This window comes from Ciconia boyciana, chromosome 1 (genome assembly GCF_034638445.1).
Source record: "Ciconia boyciana chromosome 1, ASM3463844v1, whole genome shotgun sequence".
NCBI lineage: Eukaryota > Metazoa > Chordata > Aves > Ciconiiformes > Ciconiidae > Ciconia > Ciconia boyciana.
The window spans coordinates 88,018,648-88,041,400 of NC_132934.1; the positions used below are offsets into that span (position 1 = coordinate 88,018,648).

Consider the following 22,753-nt stretch of genomic DNA (forward strand, 5'->3'; position numbering starts at 1 on the left):
GTCAGTGTTTGTAGTTGCAGATGCTGTACTGTGCATTTTTAAAAGCTGTAGTGATGACTCTGCAGCAATCACAGTCATGTTTCATTATTAGTTGTCCTTATCAGCAGCTTTTTCCTAATAACTAACTTACTTTCCCTTGCTCAATTTTGTATTCTCCCTGTCCACAGAAAAAAATATTTCCTTTTTCTTGTATTAGCCTTTTATATACTGAAAAGTCATTATCTTGTCCTCTCTTGAACATCTTTTCTCTGGACTAAATATCCCCAATTGTTTTACTTTTTCCTAATGAGCTCTATTTTCAAGGCATCCATTCATTTTTGTTCTTCCCTGTTCTTGCCTGTGTATTTCTTGAAAGGCATTGCTTGTGTCGCGAATGGGTGATTTAGATCACTTAAAGAACCACTATCAAAGGTATTAGCAAAAGTGGTTTTAATATGATGTTGTAAAAGTGCGACTTTACAAAGTTTGATGGCAAGGTTCACTCTATTATTGTACGGCACAATCATTTGAACAATGATTCAAAACTACCAAGGTACAAAATCAAACTTACCATACTACAAGGTTATGCATTATATCGGTCGCTTACCAGAGATCTGTCCTTGGTAAAAGGTGTATCTGCCTTCAGGAGCAACATCGAGAGGCATCCCAGCTCAAGGGGAGATCACTGCCATGCAACCACACTGCCTAGCAGGGAGGGCTCAGAGAAGGCTCACTTAGGCTGTCATATTTGTGGAATAAAGTGGCTGGCTTGTAGTCAAATTACATGCGATGGGAAAGGTATGCATGAGACTCCTTGTACCCACAACTTTCTTTGTTCCTTGATAAATGGGTCTTGGAAAAGCCACCTGCTATTCACATGTTAATCGCATGATCGGTGTTCCAAGCTCATCTGTATCGATGCTCACTATGTCACTCTGCTCCTTTGTGGGTTTTCAGAGAACAGATTGGAACAGGAGGAGTTCTTGGCCTGGCTATGCCTCAGGCCTTTACCACCTTTGGAGCCTGTACCAAACTACCACTAGTTTGGTTGAGGGGTCGAGTGCATCTGTCACAAGCTGTCAACAGGGAATTGCCATGGCTGAAATAGAATCTATCAGTTCAACCTGTTTTAAAAAGGATAAAAATACTTACTATATGATAAATAACCATGTTGTCTGATGCCAGCACATTATTTAAATGCTAGAGCCTGAGGCATTTACTGTTGCTCTTATAGTAAGTCTGAAACTTACTAAAAGAGGTCAATTTAATGAGCTCAGCAGAGCACTCTGGTCACATCTGCAGTCTCCCATAAAAGGCACCTCGTCCACCACTGCTTGTTATATTTCTTTCTTTTCCCTACATCTCTCCAAATATGGTCTTCTGGTCACTTTGCTCTGATAAAAAGACCTGTGTAGCTGTCTCCCAGTTCTCACTCAAGTCTGCATAGGTAAACACTGTATCAAGTACTAGGTGGTTTTGTTATCCAGAAGCAGCAGTGAGATGGGACTGAGATGGCAGTAAGGTAAGGATTCTACCTTAATAGAAAATGAAGACACATCTTCAACCCATTTTTTAAGTATTTCCTTGGATTCAGTCTTGGATGAGAGGGATATAGAGAGGTAGAGTTTACCTTCTGATGCTAAATTAGTGGTATGTAGAGTTCTCAACCCAGCAGAGGTGACAGGAAGGTGCCTCTCATCACAGCAAGTTTTCACAGGTATTGTTAACACGGTTGTCTAAACTAGCAGTTACTGCTGCCACCCTGATGCTCTGATTTGCTCACATGCTGAAATAGCTGGCACAGTGATTGCTTGCTTTAACTGTCCTTGTTTAGATTCATGCACATTTAGATCAGCTCAACCTTTACTTTATACACTCTTACTAGAAACTGCTTCCAATACTATGGCTTGTTCCCCAAATATCATAGTACATTTCAAATTGATTAAAAGTCGGATAGCAGTATGTAAATAGTTAGCCATTAAGAATATTCTTCTAGTGAAGATGTTTCTAGGGATGTTCTCTCATTGAATATTCTTATGCTAATGTTTCAATATCTTTTATTAATGAATAATACAGTAATGTGTAGCACTTTCAGAGGGTGCAGGATCCAAAAGCTGAAGCTAAACAAATTCATGCCACAAATGTGTCTCTGAACTGTGTACCATTTAACTGGAAGTCATCATTCTGTTCTGGATTAGGTGTTCGAGCTTGTCTGTGCTGTAGAGGAACTCCCTTTAGATGACTCCCTGTAGATAGTTCTATCTGGTCTTGAGCCATCTACTACTTAAAAATCTAAAAGTTCAGCATGAATTTTGGACATGTGTTTATAGGTGCAAATCAGGTAGTTTATATGTAACTGGGCCAAGACAGAGCTTTTAGTTCTCTTCAGGGTTTCTTTTTCCCCAATTACCATAGACTCCACCTGTATTATGCCTTTTATTTATACTATGCCTTCCTGTTTTGACTTGGTCCTTTGTTCAAGGTCAGAACATTGTCTGAATTTTACTGCTAAATTTCTGCATATTTTCTCAAAGACTGTCTCTTGTCAGAATCTTTGCTAAAAATCATTCAAGCCATATTGCCTCTGTTACTTCACAATTCTATCAAATCATTCTGAGGTATCCTCTTTTTCAGTTTAGATATATCCCATCTTACAATTCATTTAGAGTACCTCTGTAAGAGTTCTTCGTCCTGGCTCATTGCTTTCAGATCCATCTCCATCTCTTCATACTCCGCTGCATCGAATACAATTAGATGCCATCTTTAATACTGTTTTCTGTTTTGTTTTATGTCTCACTAGTTGCCATCTCAAATATTAAGATATTGATCTTTTCCCACTTCCGTATGAAAAATGAGGAGGTTCTTGAGTGCTTATTTTTCAGCTACTTTTCAGCTTGCTTCTCCAGCAAGCATTTCTTCTGTTTTCCTCCCGTAAACTTTACAAAAGGGAGAAATCCTTTTTATAAATCTAACAGAGCTGTCTTGTAGTTCTTCTTAAAGCTCCTATTTCTTTTGATTATAGGCTATTGGTCAGGTAGTTGATGATAATGTTTCTATAGTATGTCCGTGTTGCAGAGGTTATTTTGGGGCATGGTAGCTCTTTTTCTTACATGTTTGTGCAGTGCTTCAAACTGATAAATAATGTTATCTCCAAATTAAGATGATACTTTTCCAGAAATACAGTGAATACTGACAATGAGTTAATTAAAATGTATTCTAGCAACTAGCTGCTAGACAGTTTTACGTCATGGGGATCTATATGCCTTCTTGGAAAAGATGCTTCCTATAGGCTTAGAAGGAACTTTCTCCCAGTTGCTTATTTAACTAATAAACATTAGGCTCTGAGTAAGGGCTACTACAGATTTATGTTCCAAAAGTAAGTAGGAACAACACTGGAAATGAAAGAGATTTCATCCTGTCAGTAATTTCTGTGAGTAATCAGACTTGAGAGGGAAGATTAAGCCTGTAATTATTTTTCTTATGCATTATCAATGAAAGAAAAGCTACAGGAAACTGTGTATATATGGTTTTGCATAGACAGTGTTCATAAGAGAATAGGAACTGTCTGCACTATATATATCTTGTTAAAAAGAGATAATAAGTTTGTAAAAGTTAAAACATTTGTGTGGGGCATGGGGGAGGTCTCTTGATTTTTAGCTACAAAATATAAAGTATGGTTTAAAGACTGCTTTAGAAAGCACTTGAAATTCCTAATAGTGGCATAGGGAGGTGGAAAGAGAATTGATATTCCTCTTTAATAGGAACCTCAGCACTATTGCTGGAGAGCATGGAAGGAAAGAAATGAAAATTACACGTTTTCTTTTCATGTTCAAATCTTACTGAAATTTATGAAGTGAACAAGTGAAACATAATTTATAAGTTAATGTATTTTTTTGCAATGTAAAGCTTTTCTAATACAAAGAGGTGGGTGGGGCAAGGAAATTTCCGTCTTTATAGTTCTTGGAGATAAATCAGACTTTGTAACTATTTGCAATTGATCCTACTATCTTAGGTTTTCAAGATTAAAGCAGTGCAACTGGCAGGAAAACTTCTTCCAGCCTTCAACACACCTACGGGTATACCATGGGCAATGGTGAATCTGAAAAGGTAACAAATTTTCTTTTGTGGGGAATTGTGTTTCTCCCTCTCCCTCCAACTTAAAATTAGTAATGGCATATGTCAGTTTTTCTTAGTAGTGGAACCGTAGAAGATGCAGACAAATTAGCATTCCTGGCACTTCAGAGCGTTTTTAAAATGAGCGTTACTCATTTTAAGCGTTCAGAGTATTCTGCCTCATTAACTGCAATAGATCATGACTGTGACTTTTTTTCTTGATTCTGCAATAAGAATTCAGTATGCCATTGGAACATGCCCAGTGTGTTATGCCATGTCTTGCCTTAGAGCTTAATCATTTGTTCTTTAGTCATTAAAGAAAATTGTTTGCAGGCCATGGTTGAACTTACTCGGTTTTATGTACTGTGTGAGCTGTATTTTACCTTCAGAAGACTCACAATGTGTGAGAAGATGATCAGACTCTGAAGATATTCATTTTACAGTTCAACTTAGGTATAAAGACTAGTGTGCTGAAGTCCACTATGGTCAGTGGAGATGGAGAAACTCCTTTAGATGGCTGCTCAGTCAGGTGCTGAACTTAGATGGTCTACATTGCCTTGTGGAAGAGAATTGCCTTGTCTAATTTATCTTGTATTGTTTGTTCAATGCTGGGATTTCCCTTAGATTTTGAGAGCGCATTTTTGATGCAAGGCATTTTTTAAAATTTGTATTATGTACTTAAACAGTAGCTGAATTGGGAGGCGTGTCTAGATTGCGTGTACATTTAAGCAATTCAGGATAGTAAATAGCAGAGTTTTTGAATTGTTTTAAATTGTTTTCCTTTTAGGAGAGGTATTTGTTGTGCTTTGTTAGACTGTAAAGAGGTTTAGACTACTTTGAAAGTGTTAGCCTTACATGCCTTTTTGTGATTGGGAAATGATCCTCATTTTGCTGTCACTCCTTGGGTGAAGACGATGGAGCTGTGGTTTTTCCTTCTGTTGGCGCAGGGCCTCAGCACCCTTGCCTGGTTTTCTCTGCTTTACCTGTGCTTCACTTTTCCCTCCAAGGCCATTTATTCTGTATGGTTAATACTGTTGGGTTAAATTTCCCTACGCACTTTCTGCACGGCATTATGGTTTACTCAGTCTTGTGTTCTTCCTGCAGTTTCATACGGCTTGAAATTCCTCTGTGCATAAATTTTTCATTTTTGCTTTGTTTAGCCCAAGCCTGCACCATGATTCCAGTATGTTTGAATGGCCCAGGTGGCTGTACTCCTCAGGCAGCACAGGTGTCTGGTTCACTGGCTTAAGCAATATAGATGGCAAGGTTTAAGAAACTGCAAGCAGTAGATGTAAAACATGGAGGCTGATTGCATAGGTCAGGTATCAAGAGCACAGTCAGGAAGGCAGGACCAGGGATGAAGATTTGCAGTAGGCAGAGGGGAAAGGATTGGAGCGCCAGAAATTTCCTGCGTGCCACTGTTGTTTATGCCTTTACTGTGTCAGTGTCTTGGTAATGTACAGAACTTGCCATCATCACAGCAGAAAATACAGTGGCTGGCATGCCAGGGGGCAGTGACAGTAGCAAGCATATATAAGAACACTTATCATGAGTCTGACATGCAGTAAAAGATAAGACCTGAAAGAAATATTTGGAAAATTATCGACTTGTGTTTTATTAGCTTTTGTATTCATAATGAAACACTTAATTTTTTCTTTTTATGAGAGCTGTACCAAAACAAACTCTGAGACAAGCTATGATTTTGTGTCTCTACACTCTGTAAACAGTGGTTACTGTATTTTAAAAGGTCTTGTTCTTTCTCAGGTCAGAGCTACAAATACTGCTCCATAAACAACATTTTTCCTTTACATTTCCTCTTTCTAATTTATAATTTAAAAAATAAGTAAGACGACATTCCTCATTGGTTGTAGTCTTACTCATAACTGAAAACTTTTATGAGAAGGAGTAGAAGTAATCTCCAGGAAAATGTAGATAACTTCCTAAATTAAAAGACCTGTTCCTGGAAGGTGGTGAAAAGTCCTGAGTTAGATTGAACCAGAGGTAATTTAGGAGTTATGACTTAGCAAGACGGTATCTCTTAGAGTGCAAAAGGTATGTGGTCTATGATACTTTCTGTTGATTCTTTGTGAGCCTGAGGAACTCATACTATTCTGCCTACAGTAAACATACTATTTTTCTATGTAGATACAGATAAGGCCCACTCCCATCCTGCTCAAGTGTCTAATACTGACTTGAAGCACATCCCCCGCAGGTAAAGGGAACACAGCAGATGTCTGGCAGAACAAGGAGGCGAATGCTGCCACCTTCGGAAGTGTACTTGTCTCATCTGATAATTGCTTTTGATTCTTGTTCTTAGGAACATGCAATGAATAAACAACAATCGAGATTGGTCCCAGTGTTAGGACATTATATTTCTGTGACATCACAATATTATATCTTTTAATCACAGGACTTTTTGTTGATGAGGTTATGGTATCTTTTTTCCAAAATGACCCAATCGATGAACCAACTGATCAATGAAACCACAACTCCTGTAATTTTAAGTACTGGTTAATATTTTGCTGTTACTTGTTTAGTTTGCTGTGGTGGTTGTTACTAGTGCTGTGCACAGTAATTCTGAATTTTTTGTTCTTTTCTCCCTTTTTAATGCATATTTGTTGGAATTCAGTGGTGTGGGTCGAAACTGGGGCTGGGCTTCTGCCGGCAGCAGCATCCTTGCAGAGTTTGGTACTCTGCACATGGAATTTGTCCACCTCAGCTATTTGACAGGGGAGCCTGTATACTACAACAAGGTGGGTCTCAAATTCAGTTTTTTATCATACAAGTGTCTTTTATACTGTTTCATCATAAATTGCATTAAGGGGAAGTACTTTCTGTATTGCATACTGTTTGCGTTCTTGGTAGCAGGTAAATTTTTTCATACTTTTATTTCTGTTACTAAATAGGTGACTTTTTCAACTAGAAATTTATGACAACACAAGTTTTCTTATTTGTTTCAGCATACATTTTTAAAATAATAATTTTTAAACATGTTTATGTGAGCAGTCCTTTAACAGCAAAAATGTACTAATCTGCAGGAAGCCCTCAAGAAAGCTTCTGGGTTCAGGTTAAGAAAACTTACTACTAAAAAAAAAAAAAAAAGGAAAAAGAAAAAATATTAGATGTAACTACATGCAGAGAGCAGTTGAACGTTGTTAGTGGTGATCCTGATTCTTGATTTAATTTAGGTCATGCACATTCGGAAGTTACTTCAAAAAATGGATCGTCCTAATGGACTTTATCCAAATTATTTGAATCCAAGAACAGGCCGGTGGGGTCAGCGTAAGTATTCTTGTTTTATTCATTCCTAATTAAAGCTCTACTTCTTATTTTGTTGTTGAGTTGGAGATCAGAAAAATTATTCTATAGGGCATGAACAGCATTGCTTGAAAACATGCAACGTAGAGGGATTACTTAGACTTGAGATCTCCTGAAATCAATTTTTGCCTGTCGCACTCTCTGAAGTCATGCAGCTCGATTTTTATAGTACTTTCTGAAAGCAGCTTCCTACAAAATCTGATGCCTATCCTTACTTTTATCAGTCAAAAAAATCTTCAGTAATAAAGAATGAGGCTGAAAATAGTTTCCTCATTTTGATTTTGTTCCTCATTTTGTCCTGCAAGCCATCTGGTAAGTGGATTACTGTAAGGTAATGTAGAAGTAATGCATGTTTGTGGTGGTTAAATTTGAGCTCCTTCACCTGGTGTTAGGGACTGACATTTACAAACATCATTCTTCTACTTAGTGGCATGTGAAATGGCATGATGAACCTCCCTATAGATCCTGCTGTTACCAAAAGGCTTTGGAATGAAAAGAAAAAATTGGTTTTGTTGCTGACAATGTAAGTGGAGAGATAAAACATGAAGATAGACACACAAATATGATTCCTTTTCCTGAAGTGTTCTTCCAATAAAAGTTGCGTTTTAGTGCTTTCATAGTGGGTGTAATAGAAGAGAATTCTTTTCTTCAAGGTTTCTGTTCCTATTTCTTTTATGAATGCAAGTTTCTTTAGGAAAAACAAGCAATGTGATCTATTTCTGTCCTGTTTGACATCATTGATAGCTTTTGGGGATTTCAATAGTTGGCTATAAATATCCAGCAGAACGTGTTCTGGCTTGCAAACTGAGAATTTGCTTCTGACTTTGAGTCCAGTATATGAGGGAAATGAATGCAGCTGTCACTGCAGTGGCTGTGAAAAGAGTTGTCTAGTCTGACTGTTAAGGCCAAAATTATCTCCAAAGCGTCTAATATCTTTGAATAGTGACACCTTCTGAGACTGACACACGGGTTGATGAGGTAAATTCTTCAGGCAAATTTAGGTTTAACAATGCATTCAGAAAAAAAAGTGAGCAAATACAAATATTCATCTATTATTTATTCAAAAGACAATTTTACATTGTTCTGAAATAATTTTTTCTATTGCTTTTTTCTATTCCTAACCAATCACTCCTGCTACTTCTATCAAAACTAGTCTAAAGTGGTGTATCACCAGGATTCTTTAGGGGCGTTTTGTCAGTTGTAGTAATAATACTCAGAATTAGCAGCTCTTGGGAAGAAAATAATCCTGGTCACTGAGAATAAACATACAGTGAAAATTTTAACTTTGCAGAAGTTTGGTGGAGCTCAAACATACTATTTAAATGAATTTTGAAAGCGAATACATTTGGGACTAAAGTTTAGGCTTACAGACTGAGACTTAAGTTCTTAGGATAAAAAGAAATACAACTTTATAGAGCCTTTGATTTTTCTGTGCTGCTCATTAGCCACAAACCTATTTCCTGGAATTTGGTGGTTGGTTTTTTGGGGTGTGGTGGTTTTTGGGGTTGTGTTTTTGGTGGTGGGTGTTTTTGTTTGTTTGGGGTTTTGTTTTGTGGGTTTTTTTGGTTTTGTTTGTTTGGTGGGGGATTTTTAGCAAATAAGCTTCCAAGTGCAGATACAGATGTTCTGGTAGTGTTTCTAAGATATCTCCAATGCAACAAGCATTTGTAAACCTGCCTTGAAAGGTTTTGTGGGAACAAGAAAGCAAGAATCCCTAATTCTGTTTTTCCTGCCACAAACCAGGATGGAACGATGAGAAACTGTCTTAGTTGTATCCCTGATAGATCACTCTTCAGTGAAACTATTTGCAGAAATTTAAGAAGTTACGGTAAAGATGCACATGCACTGAAACACTGGACATGTGAGCTGGAACAGCTGAGGCTTAGACAGGAATTTTTCTTCTGATTCTCCTGCAGACATCGTATCCTGCATCACAGAAGTCAGTTAAGTAAGGGTGATGCCTTCACGCATTACATCTCAGTTCACTAGAGGACTCGTGTCAGAGTCCACGATGCTGTTACTGACTTGAGTCACGCTGTTGGTATTAAGGGCAGGCAAGGCTTTTATGTCCTCCTCAGAAGGTAATTTCAAAGAGCATTGTGTTTGACTTGTTATGTACTTTAGTACTGGAAAGACTGAGACAATGGAAAGAGTACCAAAGCATAACTTTTCTTCTTTCAGCTTCTGGGAAAGCTGCCCTTTGCTGTGACCTTTAGTTTGATGCATCTTATCTTGTACAAAGTACTTTCTCCAGATAAGTTTCTGAGAATTATTTCAGAACTCTTTATTTGCCTAGATACATGTAACTCTTGACTCTGACCTTTCTGGGTTTTCTGTTGTATTTTTCTTCCTTTTAACTTTTTTTTCCCCCTCCTCAGCCTTTTTTGGCTCAATTGCAGTTAGGTTTTCTGTTAATCTGTACAGTGTTCCAACTAAGTCATGAGGGGTGTGAATAGGTAAAATAAATCTACATAAATACATACCTAAATACACTGTTGAAGAAGTATGGGATTTAGCTGCAATATGGCATCATTCTAGTGGTGGGTTTATTTTCTATTTCTATACCCGTCATCCTAGCGGTGCGTATAATCTAATGGTGGGTACCTTTATTCAAAGTAATAAAAATGTCAGTGATGTGCACATCTCAGTCAGGTTAGTTAATGTTATTACTACCAGCTGATTATCCAGAGTATTAAATAAAATATATAATGGAAGAATCCATTTGGGTCAAGTTTTCTCAGTGGTTATGTTTTGTCTTTTTAATTTATTTTTTTAAAAGAAAAAATTATATGATTTGAATAGAAGAAAAAAGATACACTTCTGTGTTGTTTTTATGTTTAATTTTGTTCTAACAGGTTGATAAGTAAACTTGAATACTTAAAGACAATTCCTATTGCAAGACACATTTGTGGAAGAAAAGAGAAGCCTCAAACATTTTCTGTGGCTTTGGTGTGGCCCTGTAGGACTGTAAACTGGATGTATCTCTACTTGCAACAAGAATTTTGTGGAAAATTCTTATCTTCTACCTTGATACAGTATTTTGATACCTTCTCAGACATATTTGCACAAGGAGCCTAGGCACATCCTCATTTTGTGTTTTTAACCACAAAACCCCCACAAGGATGGCATCTACTTTATTTGACTTGCAATCCCAAGTATTAAATGTTAGCGTGAGCAGCTAATGTGCCTTTGAAATACCCCATTTAGAAATCTTTCCTTCCTTTTTCCTCTTTGCTCCAGAGGTGTGTGCAGTGATGTATGCTGCCATATGAGTAACTTCTTAGCACATGTAAGGTCTCACAACAGACTGCCCTTCTTTTTTTGAATCTTGGATTTTGCAGAATCTAAATGTCATATTGTCCATCAGAACTTTATATGAACTGGATATAATTCACAAATATGGAACTTATATCTCAGCTGCTGGTGTTAGGAAATTAAGAGTAATAATATTCAGTGCTAGATCTCATGGAAGGGGAAGGCGATATTTATTTTTTTACAGAGTCATTAAGCCAGCTGATTTTTACCTACTCTCATTTTCTGGTAAGTTTAATTCACTCATACTCACAGGTACCAAGACGTGTGCAAATTGTCTGGACTCAAAGAAAAAGGGATGCTGCTCTCCAGTCCTCTTCACATATCTAGGGTTCTTGAATGATGATGATGAGCTAGTTTTTGGACAGATCTTTCAGGCCTTTCAGGGATCAGCAATTGTTACAGGGTTTTGTATGCCTCAGAATATTTCTATGCCTCAGAATATTTGTCTTGAGCCTCCATAGATCTTAGGCCACATTGCTGTGTCTTGTCTGTTTTTCCTCATGTAAATGTATGCTTAAAATATATGTATGTGGTTTGTTCTCTTCTTGGGTTTGGGGAAGGGGAATGGTGTATGTAATATGCTGCAACCTTGTCACCATCCTTCTGATGTTAGGATGCAGGGTCTGAGTCATTTCTGCTGTGGTTTGATTTATCAGAGTGCAGGCCTTTTGATCTCAATATAAACAGCATGTTCTGCCATTCCGCTGCTGGGCAATGAAGTTCTGGGGACAGTGCCCTGTGACATACAGACCATCCTTTTCACTCGTTGTTCTGCTACATCTGCTGATGCTTACAGAGACATGTGTGTTCGTTCAAACCAGTCAATGTTTCTGTTACAAATACCTAAAAAGGTATAATCAGTAAAGTAACTTACCAGTCAATTAGTAATTATGGTTTCATCAAGAACGATGTGACCATGGCTTCCAGGTTCTTAACAAGTTGGAGAGATGAGTAGAGTCATACAGTGTGACATAAATCTAATCTATAGCCATGTCTTTTTAATGTTTACATTTTTACGAATATAAATTTCCATGTGCATTTCACGGATTTTACTTAGTACTTGAAGAAGGCTTCTGGTGACGGATTACCTTCTTTCTTTTTCTGCCTGCTTTGTGAGGCAGCAGCAGCCAGGGTTGGGAGCCACAGCAGGCAGGTGTGCACAGGGTCTACCATTCCATCCCTTTGTTTCCATTTGAATGCCATAAAACCCAGTCCTAAAAACTGCCAGGTAAATGCCTTACTGTTCACTGCTAAATCTCCATGCTTTCCCATGGAAATGCTTTGTAATACAGCTGTACATGACTGGATCCTTACTGGTGTGTAGCAGGAAGGGAGTTCATTATATCCAGGAGAAGGAAGATGATGTCATATGTAGGCTAAATATTTGTATTTAAGCTTGTAATGTACAGCTGTTACTACAGCATGAGTGGCGTGACAGACAGCTTTTTAATGGGTTCAGCTCAGGATTTGTCAGCTCACTGGGGCTTTTGCTACAAGGCAGAGCTAATAATGCCCACAGGAATGTTGATAGATTCAGTTTTTACTTATGGACTAAGGTGATGGTCCAGTAGGAACAAGCGATTTGCAATACTTCTGCCTTGGGGTTTCAATTTCTGTAAGACTGAAAGGAAAATAGCTGGCAAGAAGCATATTCTAACCTCTCACATTAACCTACAGTTAACTTTGTTAGCTTTTTGTTTCACTTGGTGAGTGGTTGGTTTGATGTAAGCATCAGAACTTTGAATTTAGGTTATTTTCAAAAACAGTGACAGTGCTTTCTAGAGAAGCCTGCTAAACAGCTATAATGACTAGAATTTTGATTAAAAGCAAGAGATTTCACAATTACAGATATTAATTTGTACTAAAAAATGATTTTTTTATTTTAAATGGAAATATGTTGAGAAAATTTAATTCCAGCTTGCATTTGCAAAGAGGTTAGATGAGAATACCAACTAGGACAGCGATAACAAAGAAAGTGCCAGTCTGCATGTTATTGCCAAGTCAGGACATGCCATTTGTGCTTGCACATTTCTGTAAATTGGGTATTCTTCCTTTCTACTTTTCAATACCAAGAACAAATTATTGCATTTCATCTGGTTCCAGCATCTCTTGCAGGTAATAATGTTACTGAAGGGGAACTCAAATTGCACTGGCTTCACATCTCACTTCCTGCAATTGGGCTACTTATAGAGTTACCTGGGTTGGTTACATAAGAAAGTTGTGTCAGTTGAACTAAAATTGGTTTTTAGACTCTATATGGTTTCCATATGCAAGAAAATAACCAGAGATACCTATTCTATGTTAGCCTTCTGTGTTTATTACACCTTAGTGATATGTGAGCACATTAACAAGTTACTGTAAAGTAAGCTTGTATGTGAATTTACAGTGCATAAGCTGAGCGTTGCTATTAGGAATGTAATAGCAGAGACTGAAATTACCATTGCTGAATGCTGATGTGATGAACATTCAGACTGCAGTTTATTCTACAGTGCTTTGTTCATATCTCCTTACTGAAAACAAGCCCCTCTAGTCAGATTTGCAAGTGAACTAAGTTAAAAGCCAGATGAGGGGTACTCTGTCAGTACCTTTACGAGGACTCGACAAGAAGTGATAATTGGTCCGTGTGTGTGTGTGTGTATTGCACTAAATTTAAATGCTGTCTTTCATGTACAAAGTGATTACTATCCTCTAAAGACAAATAAGAGGACTCACACAGGTATTTAGCCTGCCTTGTTACACACATTGCCTTTAGCACCTTTAGGTGATGTTCTCACTTTGTTGTAGTTCCCTGCATCTGTTACTACAGAGTAAGTAGAGGCACAACCAAGGTGGCTGAATGGGAGGAGTTTGTCCTCTGTTTCCCAGTTGTTTGTGCTGTAGGCTAGCCTTTAAATAAACCAAAGCAAATGTCTTTGTGGGTGTGCATATTTCAGTTACTTCAGGTGGTCTTTCATTTTCAACAGTAAATGCTTAAATTAAACCAAACCAAGCACTTTTAATTTTAAAATACTAATTAGAGAAGGCTTCTGTGGATTTAATTGGATTATATTTACACTTTGTTAAAATTGTGCAGTTTTCACGTGTAGGAAAAACAATTTTAAATTACTGTCATTACATCAGTGCAAACATTGGGTGAATGTTCCTAAATTTTTATGCCTGCCTGTACAGCTGGTTTTAGTCTAATGCACTTGGGCTGAGCTAGGTAATGAGCTGAACTAATGAGCTGCTTCATTTAAGCTCTTGCAGGTAATAAACAAACCATGAGTAATACAGCCTTCCTATTTTCAGTTGTGATATGACATTGTCACCGAAATTGGGAATCAAACTCCTTAACACCAATGTAGTATTAAAAAGCAGGCATTCTTTATTACGGTGCCAGGTGCACGGGGGATCGTTCCACCTAGCATGCATACTGCAGGTTGCATCAACCAAAACTTATATTCTTCAATTACATATATATGCATCAAATTTCCCGGAATGACCATACATATTCATTATATTTCCTGGAACTAATTATCATATTTGCATGGTCATTATGCATGTGTCCTTGAGCTCCGCGGGGCTTCCGTGGGGGTCTCTGGTGGTCCTTGGTGGTCGTACAGGTGTGTCCTTTAGTTGACCCCTTCTTCTGGACATGTGCAATCCCACCTTGCTTATGTAACTTGCTTTCCTTCTTCATGGTGCATGGTCCCTAACAATGATTTGGCACCCTTAACACAAACCAATTATTCTAACTACCCTTGACTCGTTGTCAAGATGGGCTGGGGCTGTACTGGCAACATAGCAGCATGTCCATACTACTCCTCGTCCAATTGTCTTTGGGCATAGTAGCATATCCATAGCCATAGATGTATAAACACAACATTAAAGTATTGTCTACCCTGCTCCTATCTCTATGTTGCTTAGTTACAAAAGAACAAACTAATCATTTTGGTTACATCTGGTCACAACATTGTATCAAATACATAGCACCATCTGTCTATATTTATTTGTCAGTATTTAAAGGAAAAGTGAAAAGAAATTTGATCTAAATGTTTGTAATGCACTTTGTTAAAGATGTTAAGAAAGCCACTGTATCCAGCAGACTCCAAGACCTAGGGATTCCTCCTTCCCAGCTATTGAAGTCCAGCTAGGTACAGGTCTCTTCATCCCAGTCCAATGGATGTGGCTGCTGGCTGTGGCTCCCATTTGCAGGTTTGGCCAGTAGCAAGGCTGAAGACGTATCCTAGAGAGGTGCACACATACACTAAGAGGATGCTAATGCGGCTGCCCACCCAGACTGCAACTGACAGCACTGCATTTGTAGCTCCCACATGTAGTGCTGCTACAACTCACATAAAACGTAAATACAGGTAGCCAGGTCTTGCTCCTCCTCCTGATGTTCACTGTCAAATAGATGCATGCACTTGCACACTCTTCACAAGCACCCTCACAGATCCTTCAAATATTAGCAAAAGCTCTCAGTCTACGTAATACCTGTGCTTGAACCTGCGACCTGTTGCTGTGAAAAGCTGAAATCAGAACTCAATAGTTGGGATGACTGTTAAGCAGGTATTTTTTATTGCAGCACTGGGCAGCGCTCCGCCACAAGTTCTCCACCAGGTTAGCACAACACGTTCAACATGTTCACATCAAGTTCATTTACAGAAAAATCATACATATTCATCACATTTCCTGAAAAGGGAAGTTTTATGGTGATGAGTTCCCGGAACTCATTTACATAGTCCAAGCATGTGCAGTAAAATTAGGGTTAGGGTCTTTTCACCCTCCCGGTGGTCTTCCATAGTCTTCCTCATGTTGTCCACTAGTTGAACTTTGGGCTTCCTTTGTCCATATATAGTCATTGAGTTAGCTCATCAGTCCTTCGGCCTCAGAATGTTACAAGGGGGTCGATTTAAGCTAGTTCTTTGGTGCTTAGCTTTGGCACAAACCTCCTGAGTTCCTGTTATCAGTGATTTAATTAGGAAGCCTAACAAGCTTGCTCAAGGCCTGTTTAGTCCTATCAGGTAATAAGTTACAGGAAATGTCCTATCATCAACTCTGCTCAGCAGGTAACTAAAACTATCTTTGCAGGGGAAGAAAACAAAAGAGAACAAGGATGCAAGTGAAACTAAAAAAAATGCAAGTCTATGTATCACAGTAAGGTCTTAGGGCTTGAAAGGGTTACATCCCTGACAGACCCTTTATGCAATCATCAGCTCAGAGCTTGGGTCTTTTCAGATGCAGGTCTCCTCCTACTCACCAGCTTATCTAGCTTGAAGTTTGCTAATGAATTCCACATACACACATGCACTCAGGATTAAATTCACTGGGAAGAACACACACACACATCTTCCCAGTTGCTAACACATGGACCTAGGGCACAGTGACCCACTGTCTTTTCTCCAGCCACTGCCACCCAGACCTACCAGCCCCTGTGAGCTGCAGCCCCTTTCTCCAGTTGCTGGCACTCTGACCTTGCAACACACATCCCAGTCCCTCCAGTTACTGGCACCCAGACCTCTCTTGCATGCCTCTCTCCAGGTGCTGGCACCTAGACCTGCAGGCTCTGCGACCATGGCCTCTTCTCCAGCTGCTGATGTTTACACCTTGCAGCACTCACACATAGGATAGTGCGTGGGATTACATGCAAAAAATAAAGAATTTAATAAGAAGGTAAGGCAGACTGTGCTGGTAGTGTGCAAGGCTCAGGCAGACGAGCATATTGATTGGCAGCCTGTTTACAAGTAATGAGGCCCTTTTAACCTGCCTCCTCTCCATTTTTCCCTTGCTCGTTCCTCCTCAATCCACCCTGATCCTTCCTTTTCCCTCCCTTTGGCCCTAAATAGCCTATAGTAAGTTTTACTAAAGTAAAGCCACAGGCCCTTTCTGCTGTCCCATAAATACATTTTGCACAGTCCTGCAAGTCCCCTTAAATACCTCATAATGTTCATGACAATGATGTTTCTCCCTTCTTATCAGTGACAAAGTTCAGGTTGGCTCTCCAGGGCTGTGGCTGAGTAGTTCCTTTAATGGCCCATCAATCAGTAGCTGAAGAGTTCTGATCTGTGTTATTGCCTGTTACCACCTGCTCATTAATGTCTGTGTGTTTAATTTATCAATTTCCTTGTCATTTGTTGTTTCTTTTATACTGAATAGTCCTTACCCAGCTAACTTGATGAAGAAGGTGCTCTCACATTCTGCATATCCCCATGCATCAGAATGCTAATACTGAGAATAATCAGTATGTCAGCTGAGGGATACTGGCAGTGTGAGATTTATCTAACATGTAGGAAGAGTGGCACTCTTGAATGCAAACTTTCAAAGGTGCTGCAGAGATTCATACATAAATCACTATTTGAATGTCTGTTACTGGGACTTTCACTGTTAAAATTAAGCAAGAAACCCTTTCTCTTAGTCTTTATGTCCACCTCTGTAAGATTAAAACCCCTGCAGATTGCAAGGTAAGGTGCATAATACTGAAGAATGAAGTGGTTTTTCAAAAGATTAAAGAATATTGCAGAAAAATATTTCAGATAAAAATATAATTGTAGCATAAATTAACAGGTTGATAGTCTAGTTATGGGTAGTGGGAAAGGTGCTAGTGTTGGAAAATTCCTGTCTGCTAGCTGAAGCTGCTAGTGTTCTCCTTTAACTATGAAGGTACTTTGTATTTTCTCGCCCTCACCCTTACATTGTTTGTTTATTTACTGGATGCCTTGTTTAGCAGAAGTAGTCTCTTAAATTATACCTGTTAATACCTTTATATGCTGTAGACAACACTAAGAAACTGTCAATGCCAAGAGTCGCGAAAAATCAAATTGTGAAATGTAATGTCAAGTCCTGGCAAAACGTCCATAACCTAAAAGGAAGTCTAGGGACTTGTGGCAAGTAGGCCTGTATTTTCCAAAAAGTATTTTACAAAACTTTTCACATAACTACCTTCAATTTGGACTTGTGGGTAATAGTTTCTAATGCTTTAATTCTTGGGTGATTTTTTTTTCTCCTTTGGCTTAAGGAAAAGACTTTTCTCTCTGTTGAATAGAAATGGTGCAAGATTAAAATAATTTTATTTATTGTAAAAATAGTTGTAAAAGTAGTTCCCAACCTGACTTCATCTTTGCACATTTATTTGATTTAGCAAGTAGATTTCTTTTTTGATTTGTGGTTGGAACGTCAGTTATAGAACTGGAGATATGTGATCTATGTGATGGTTAGTTTGGGGATTGATGCAGGCATTTATTGTGGTGGGGTTTTTTATTTCAAAACTGCTTTCAGTTGAGTACATTATGAACAAATGAAAATACAATGTGACTTCTAGACTTCCAGCAGTAGGCATGCATGTATCAGTTGCAGATGAGGAGGTGGGGGTGCTTCTCTGCTGTTTAATTTTCTTTGCTATCTTGGCAGATGTCCTTAATTTTTCTCTCCAAAATATTCTGTCTTGTTCTGTATTTAGGAACATGTGTGTGTTTTGAATATAAAATAATCTGTGTAATCTCTAATGGGGAATTCCCCATGCCCTTTTGCTTTACAACCACGTACAAATGTAATTAACTGTGTTCCAAGAAATAGCTGTATTCAAATTTGATTATTCATTAGAAGCTAAGAGCAAGTTAATCTGCTAAAACTTTGTTTTAATGAAACACAGCAGAACTGTGCGTTACAGGGAATATGCTTTTATAAGTCTACAAGGTTAAGACCTTTTGCTGGTCTGTTGAGCAAGATGCTGAAAGAGCTAAACAAAAGCTTGTTTACTGTGCTAAAGATTCTAGTGTTACTGGAAGATTAAACATATATATGAATTATGCATTTGAAAGGGAGTGTCTATAAATAATTCCTAAAAATAGGATTTGGATATGGTGTAACTGGGTTTTGAAAGTGCTTGCATACATTGCGGTGGAAAGAGATGAATATTTCATTTTGCTGTACCACCAAACTGTACTTTTAGAGCATGATCTTGGTGGGGAGTGCATCAAAATCTAGAATTTGAAGTCTGTTCCACAACAGCTTTACCATTTATTTGTCTGACTGTAAATTCAGTAAATTAATCTGTATTAACAGAGTCCAGCATGTCTTAGGGGTACTGCCTGATATTCTTGAGAGTTTAAATTGTTGGCTTTGAAGACAGCTAACTCAAAATGATTGGGGACTAAAAAGGTATCCTTTGTCACATGCCCTGTGAGTTTTTTAAAGTTTGAGCTTCTGTGGAATCTCATTATTTCTTTAATAATTGATTTTTGTACTAGGGTCTCTGTATACCTAAACTGTATTTTTGAACTGTTCTTGACTTACCCATTTCCTATCAAAGGGAAGCCTATCAAAGTCCAATTACAAATTTGTTACAGCCCTATTACAGTTACTTGTTTTTAGTTTATTCCTTCTATATCACTTATCTGTTGGAGGCTGTGCACTAAGCTGTTTATATCGGTGTTCTTTAGACCACTAATAGATTTCAGATGACATATAATAGTCCATTTCTTTCCATTCTGTCTTCAGTATGTGAGGCTTCATATTCTGATTTGTGTGGAGGTGTACCTTCTCGTGGTCACATGAGAAACATTTCCAGTTTGGCGACATTGAGGGGAGAGGGTCTATAGTTTTGTTCAGTGGATGTTGAATGTATCTTCCTGATGGGTTCATTTAATAATGAACTTCCACTGGGAGCTGGACTGTCCTGTGGCAGCAAGGTAAAATACCATCTCATTTTGGAGATCTACGTGAAGATATAGCTGATCTTTGATTGCATATCACACTGTAGCACTTTTTGGCCTATATGGTCAAAAATAAGAGAGGGATGGTGATGAATGCAGCCCAAATGTAGGGTGTGGTAACTCAGTGTCAGTCATAGAGCTTGGGCTAAGTAAGTCTTACAACACAATTTCCTAGCACCTACAGAGTGACCAAAACTGCAGCTAGCTGTGTGTGCAATTTCAGGCATCTGTCATAAGAAGAAAAATAAGAGATACATAGACACAAGTCTAAGAGAAAGAAACATGCAGAGCATCCTGGATTTGTATTGCATGTGGTGTAATCCATAAGTACATTCAAAACAGAGAGTATCTTGCTTCTTTGAATCTCTTTTGACTGTCCGCATTCATGTGTTACGTATATACATGTGTTACGTATATCATGTGTTACGTATATATGTTTACATACATATGTAAGTATGTAAACTGCTATGGTCTTGATACAGCTTGAAGGGAGAGGGCGAAGTTGTTGACAGTGGTTTTGCCAGCTAATTTTGCATAGATGGATGTTGGGCTAGATTTAATCCAATAAAGGTTTTCTCTCTCCCATTTTCTTGCTTTTAATCTGTAAGAGGAGACTTGAGATCTTACAGGAAGACTGAGGCGAATAAACTAAAGGTTGTAATGACATTAAGAGCTTGTCAATCCCCCTATGTAGAAACTCTTATTCAAAAGGGACTCTTCGGGTTGTGGGCATGTACCTACAGCAGTATTGGTTGTAGCAGAAGGTGTTACCACCCCTTAGCTATTTTTTCACAGCCACCTTGTCAGGTTAAAAAAGTCACCGGAGGTAAATGTGTACCTGACTTCCCATCAATCCACTGCAAATTCCAGCAGCTGAGTTAAAGCTGCCAGCACAGGTGGGATTTACACTGATTCCAAACTTGGCAGAGAGGCAGGTGTGCTTCATTTGGATGGCTCTGTTGGTGAGTGTAATAATCTGGAAAAGATAACTTCAGGTGATAAAAGATCACTTTACTTTTCAGTAAAAGTGCCAGTGTAAAGGTCTAATGTGTTTTTACTTTTCACACATGGACTTGACATACTTAGTTGATTGCTCTTTAATTCGTGAACATGTCTTCTGAGAGATGACCTAAATCTTTCCAGAATTGTAAATAATAGCTGGAATGTTTTGAATTTTCAGGAAAGTTTGAATACAAAAAGGAAAATATTTGTTCCAGCTGTGAATTCCTGAGTGTGAAAGGAGAGCCTGTTGTAAGATATCAAATTAGGATACTCCTTTGACATTACAGAATCATAAACTACATTCAATTTGAAGATGTGTTTTGGTTCTAACAACTTGAGTTACCCAACTATATGTATTAGTTGGGCTAGTTGTACTTGCTGGTCTGTTTCAAACTATTTCTATTGTCTTTGCACACACTTGAATTGTGCAAGTTTGAGGATTTCAATCTTTAGTTTGATAAAACTGGTAGCACTTATAGTTAAGATTGCTCAACAATTTCCATTAAGTGATTGTGTTTTCAGTTTCTTGTAGCTCCCAAACTTCAGCTCTTCCAACTGGAATATTTTGTCTGCCTCAAGCTGTTTTGTTTGTGGTGGTTGTTTTGTTTTGTTTTAAGCAGCTTTGACAAAAATGCTTCAGCCATTTCTAAATGAAGCTAGAGGTGGAATGTAATTCTACCCAGATTAAAGTGTTTTTTTTTTCTAAGTGTACAGTTAAGAAACTCAAGAACCATCATGTTTTGGATATGAAATACTGTGGGAATTACTTGTTTCAGGACTGCTTGAGGAGAAAACCATCCTATTTTTCCAAGCCTTTGAAAAATATTCATGTCTATTTTGTCCATATGGAGTACTCAGAGTTCAGCTGCTACATTCTCTAGAGTTGTGTGCTGAACAGGTGTGATCATGCATCCCCAGGTTGGGAGGAGCTGAGCTAGGTTTTTCTTGTTGCTTGAATCTGTTGTGGCACCAGACAGTAGAACAGGAAGCAATGTCTGTTCAGCTACCTCCTAACTTATAAATGCTTGGCTTTGCAACCTTAACTGTTCTTTGGATGTAGTTCAGTTATGTGACAACCTGCATGTTTTCAGAAAAATTCTTATGCTGGTAACATGTTCCTTAGTGATAAATGATTCACAGCTGAATAAAAATTGCACCTCCACCTCCTTTTATCAGGGCTGCCTCTGCTGCAGTTAATTTACAAGTGTTTGCACTTTTAAGCCATCCACTATGGCTTATGGTATCCATAGGTTGAATTTCCACTGTGAATTGCAGCAGCTGCAATTTCCAGGGCCACAGCTTTCTGGATTAAAGGATTAGAAAGGGAGCTTGCACCTATTTAGAGCAGCTGAGGATCAGTAAGCCCAACTACATGAAGTAAAGATTGAACTGAAATTTAATCAGAGCCACTCTGAAGACAAACAGAAAAGCAATTCTTTAAAAGCTTCCTACACAGAGAAAGAAGACTCCTGCAGTGTAAGGCCAGTTGGTACCCAGAACAACTAATGGTGATGGGGTGTGTGGATTTCTTAATGAAAGTTAATTATTAGCTTAATCACTTCACTACTCCCTCCCAGTCGCTCACCTTTTCCACTCTTGAACTCCTTTCCTGACATATTACAGTAGCACTTTGTCAGAGATATAGTGTTTGTGATCTTTAAGGAAAATCAGCCTCCCCTTTTACTACTTTGTTCTTTTGTTGCAAAGTAGTTCTGTACTACTCTTCTTTTGGTTAAAATGAATCCGTAATTTGTTCATCTTGCTGCTTCCAGTCTATTGTGTATAGCACTGTAGGCAGGTCTAAGTTATTTTTCCTTTACTTTAGAGTCATAACTAACAATTCCAGTTCTAAGGCTTGAGTTTCTTTTACATATTCCCAGATTTTTAATTCTTTGCTTGGTTGTTCTCTAGCTGTCTGTACTTAAAAATGTTAAATCAGTGTTACAGTTGCAAAATTGTGAATTAAAAATACTATTGGCATAGTTGGTCCTCATCTCCTGCTTGTGCTTATGTACTGCTAGAATGCTATCTCACTGCACCGCTTTTCAGCACGGCAGTCTGTGCGTGCTAAACATACTTCTGCTTGGCATTTTATTTCATCATTTTCATTCTGTGTGCAGTAAATGATGCATATGCTTTATGGACCCAAAGGAAGGACGGGAGGATGTGCCCTGGGGTCAGGAAGGGGCAGTGGCTCACTACCCATCTGCTCATGGGGAACGCCAAGCCTCACCCTCAGGTGTTGTGACTGCAGCATCAGTTCTGGCATGATGTGCTGCCTTTAAAACAATGCCTGGCTTTTTTTTTTATTCCTGCTCGTTGCCAATAAATTA

General features: G+C 38.4%; 1 protein-coding gene across 8 annotated transcripts in view; it reads left to right on the forward strand.

Moving 5' to 3' along the window:
- MAN1A2 (mannosidase alpha class 1A member 2) overlaps positions 1-22,753 on the forward strand; it is a 144,660-nt gene that overhangs the window by 87,288 nt on the left and 34,619 nt on the right. For all 8 annotated transcript variants that reach the window (XR_012045357.1, XM_072880738.1, XM_072880757.1 and 5 more), the window contains exons 6-8: positions 3,992-4,086; positions 6,722-6,845; positions 7,281-7,374. Coding sequence is in view for 7 of the 8 variants with exons in the window: in XM_072880738.1 (XP_072736839.1) it covers positions 3,992-4,086; positions 6,722-6,845; positions 7,281-7,374 (313 nt within the window). In the remaining variant the exon portion in view is untranslated. The remainder of the gene's footprint in view (positions 1-3,991; positions 4,087-6,721; positions 6,846-7,280; positions 7,375-22,753) is intronic.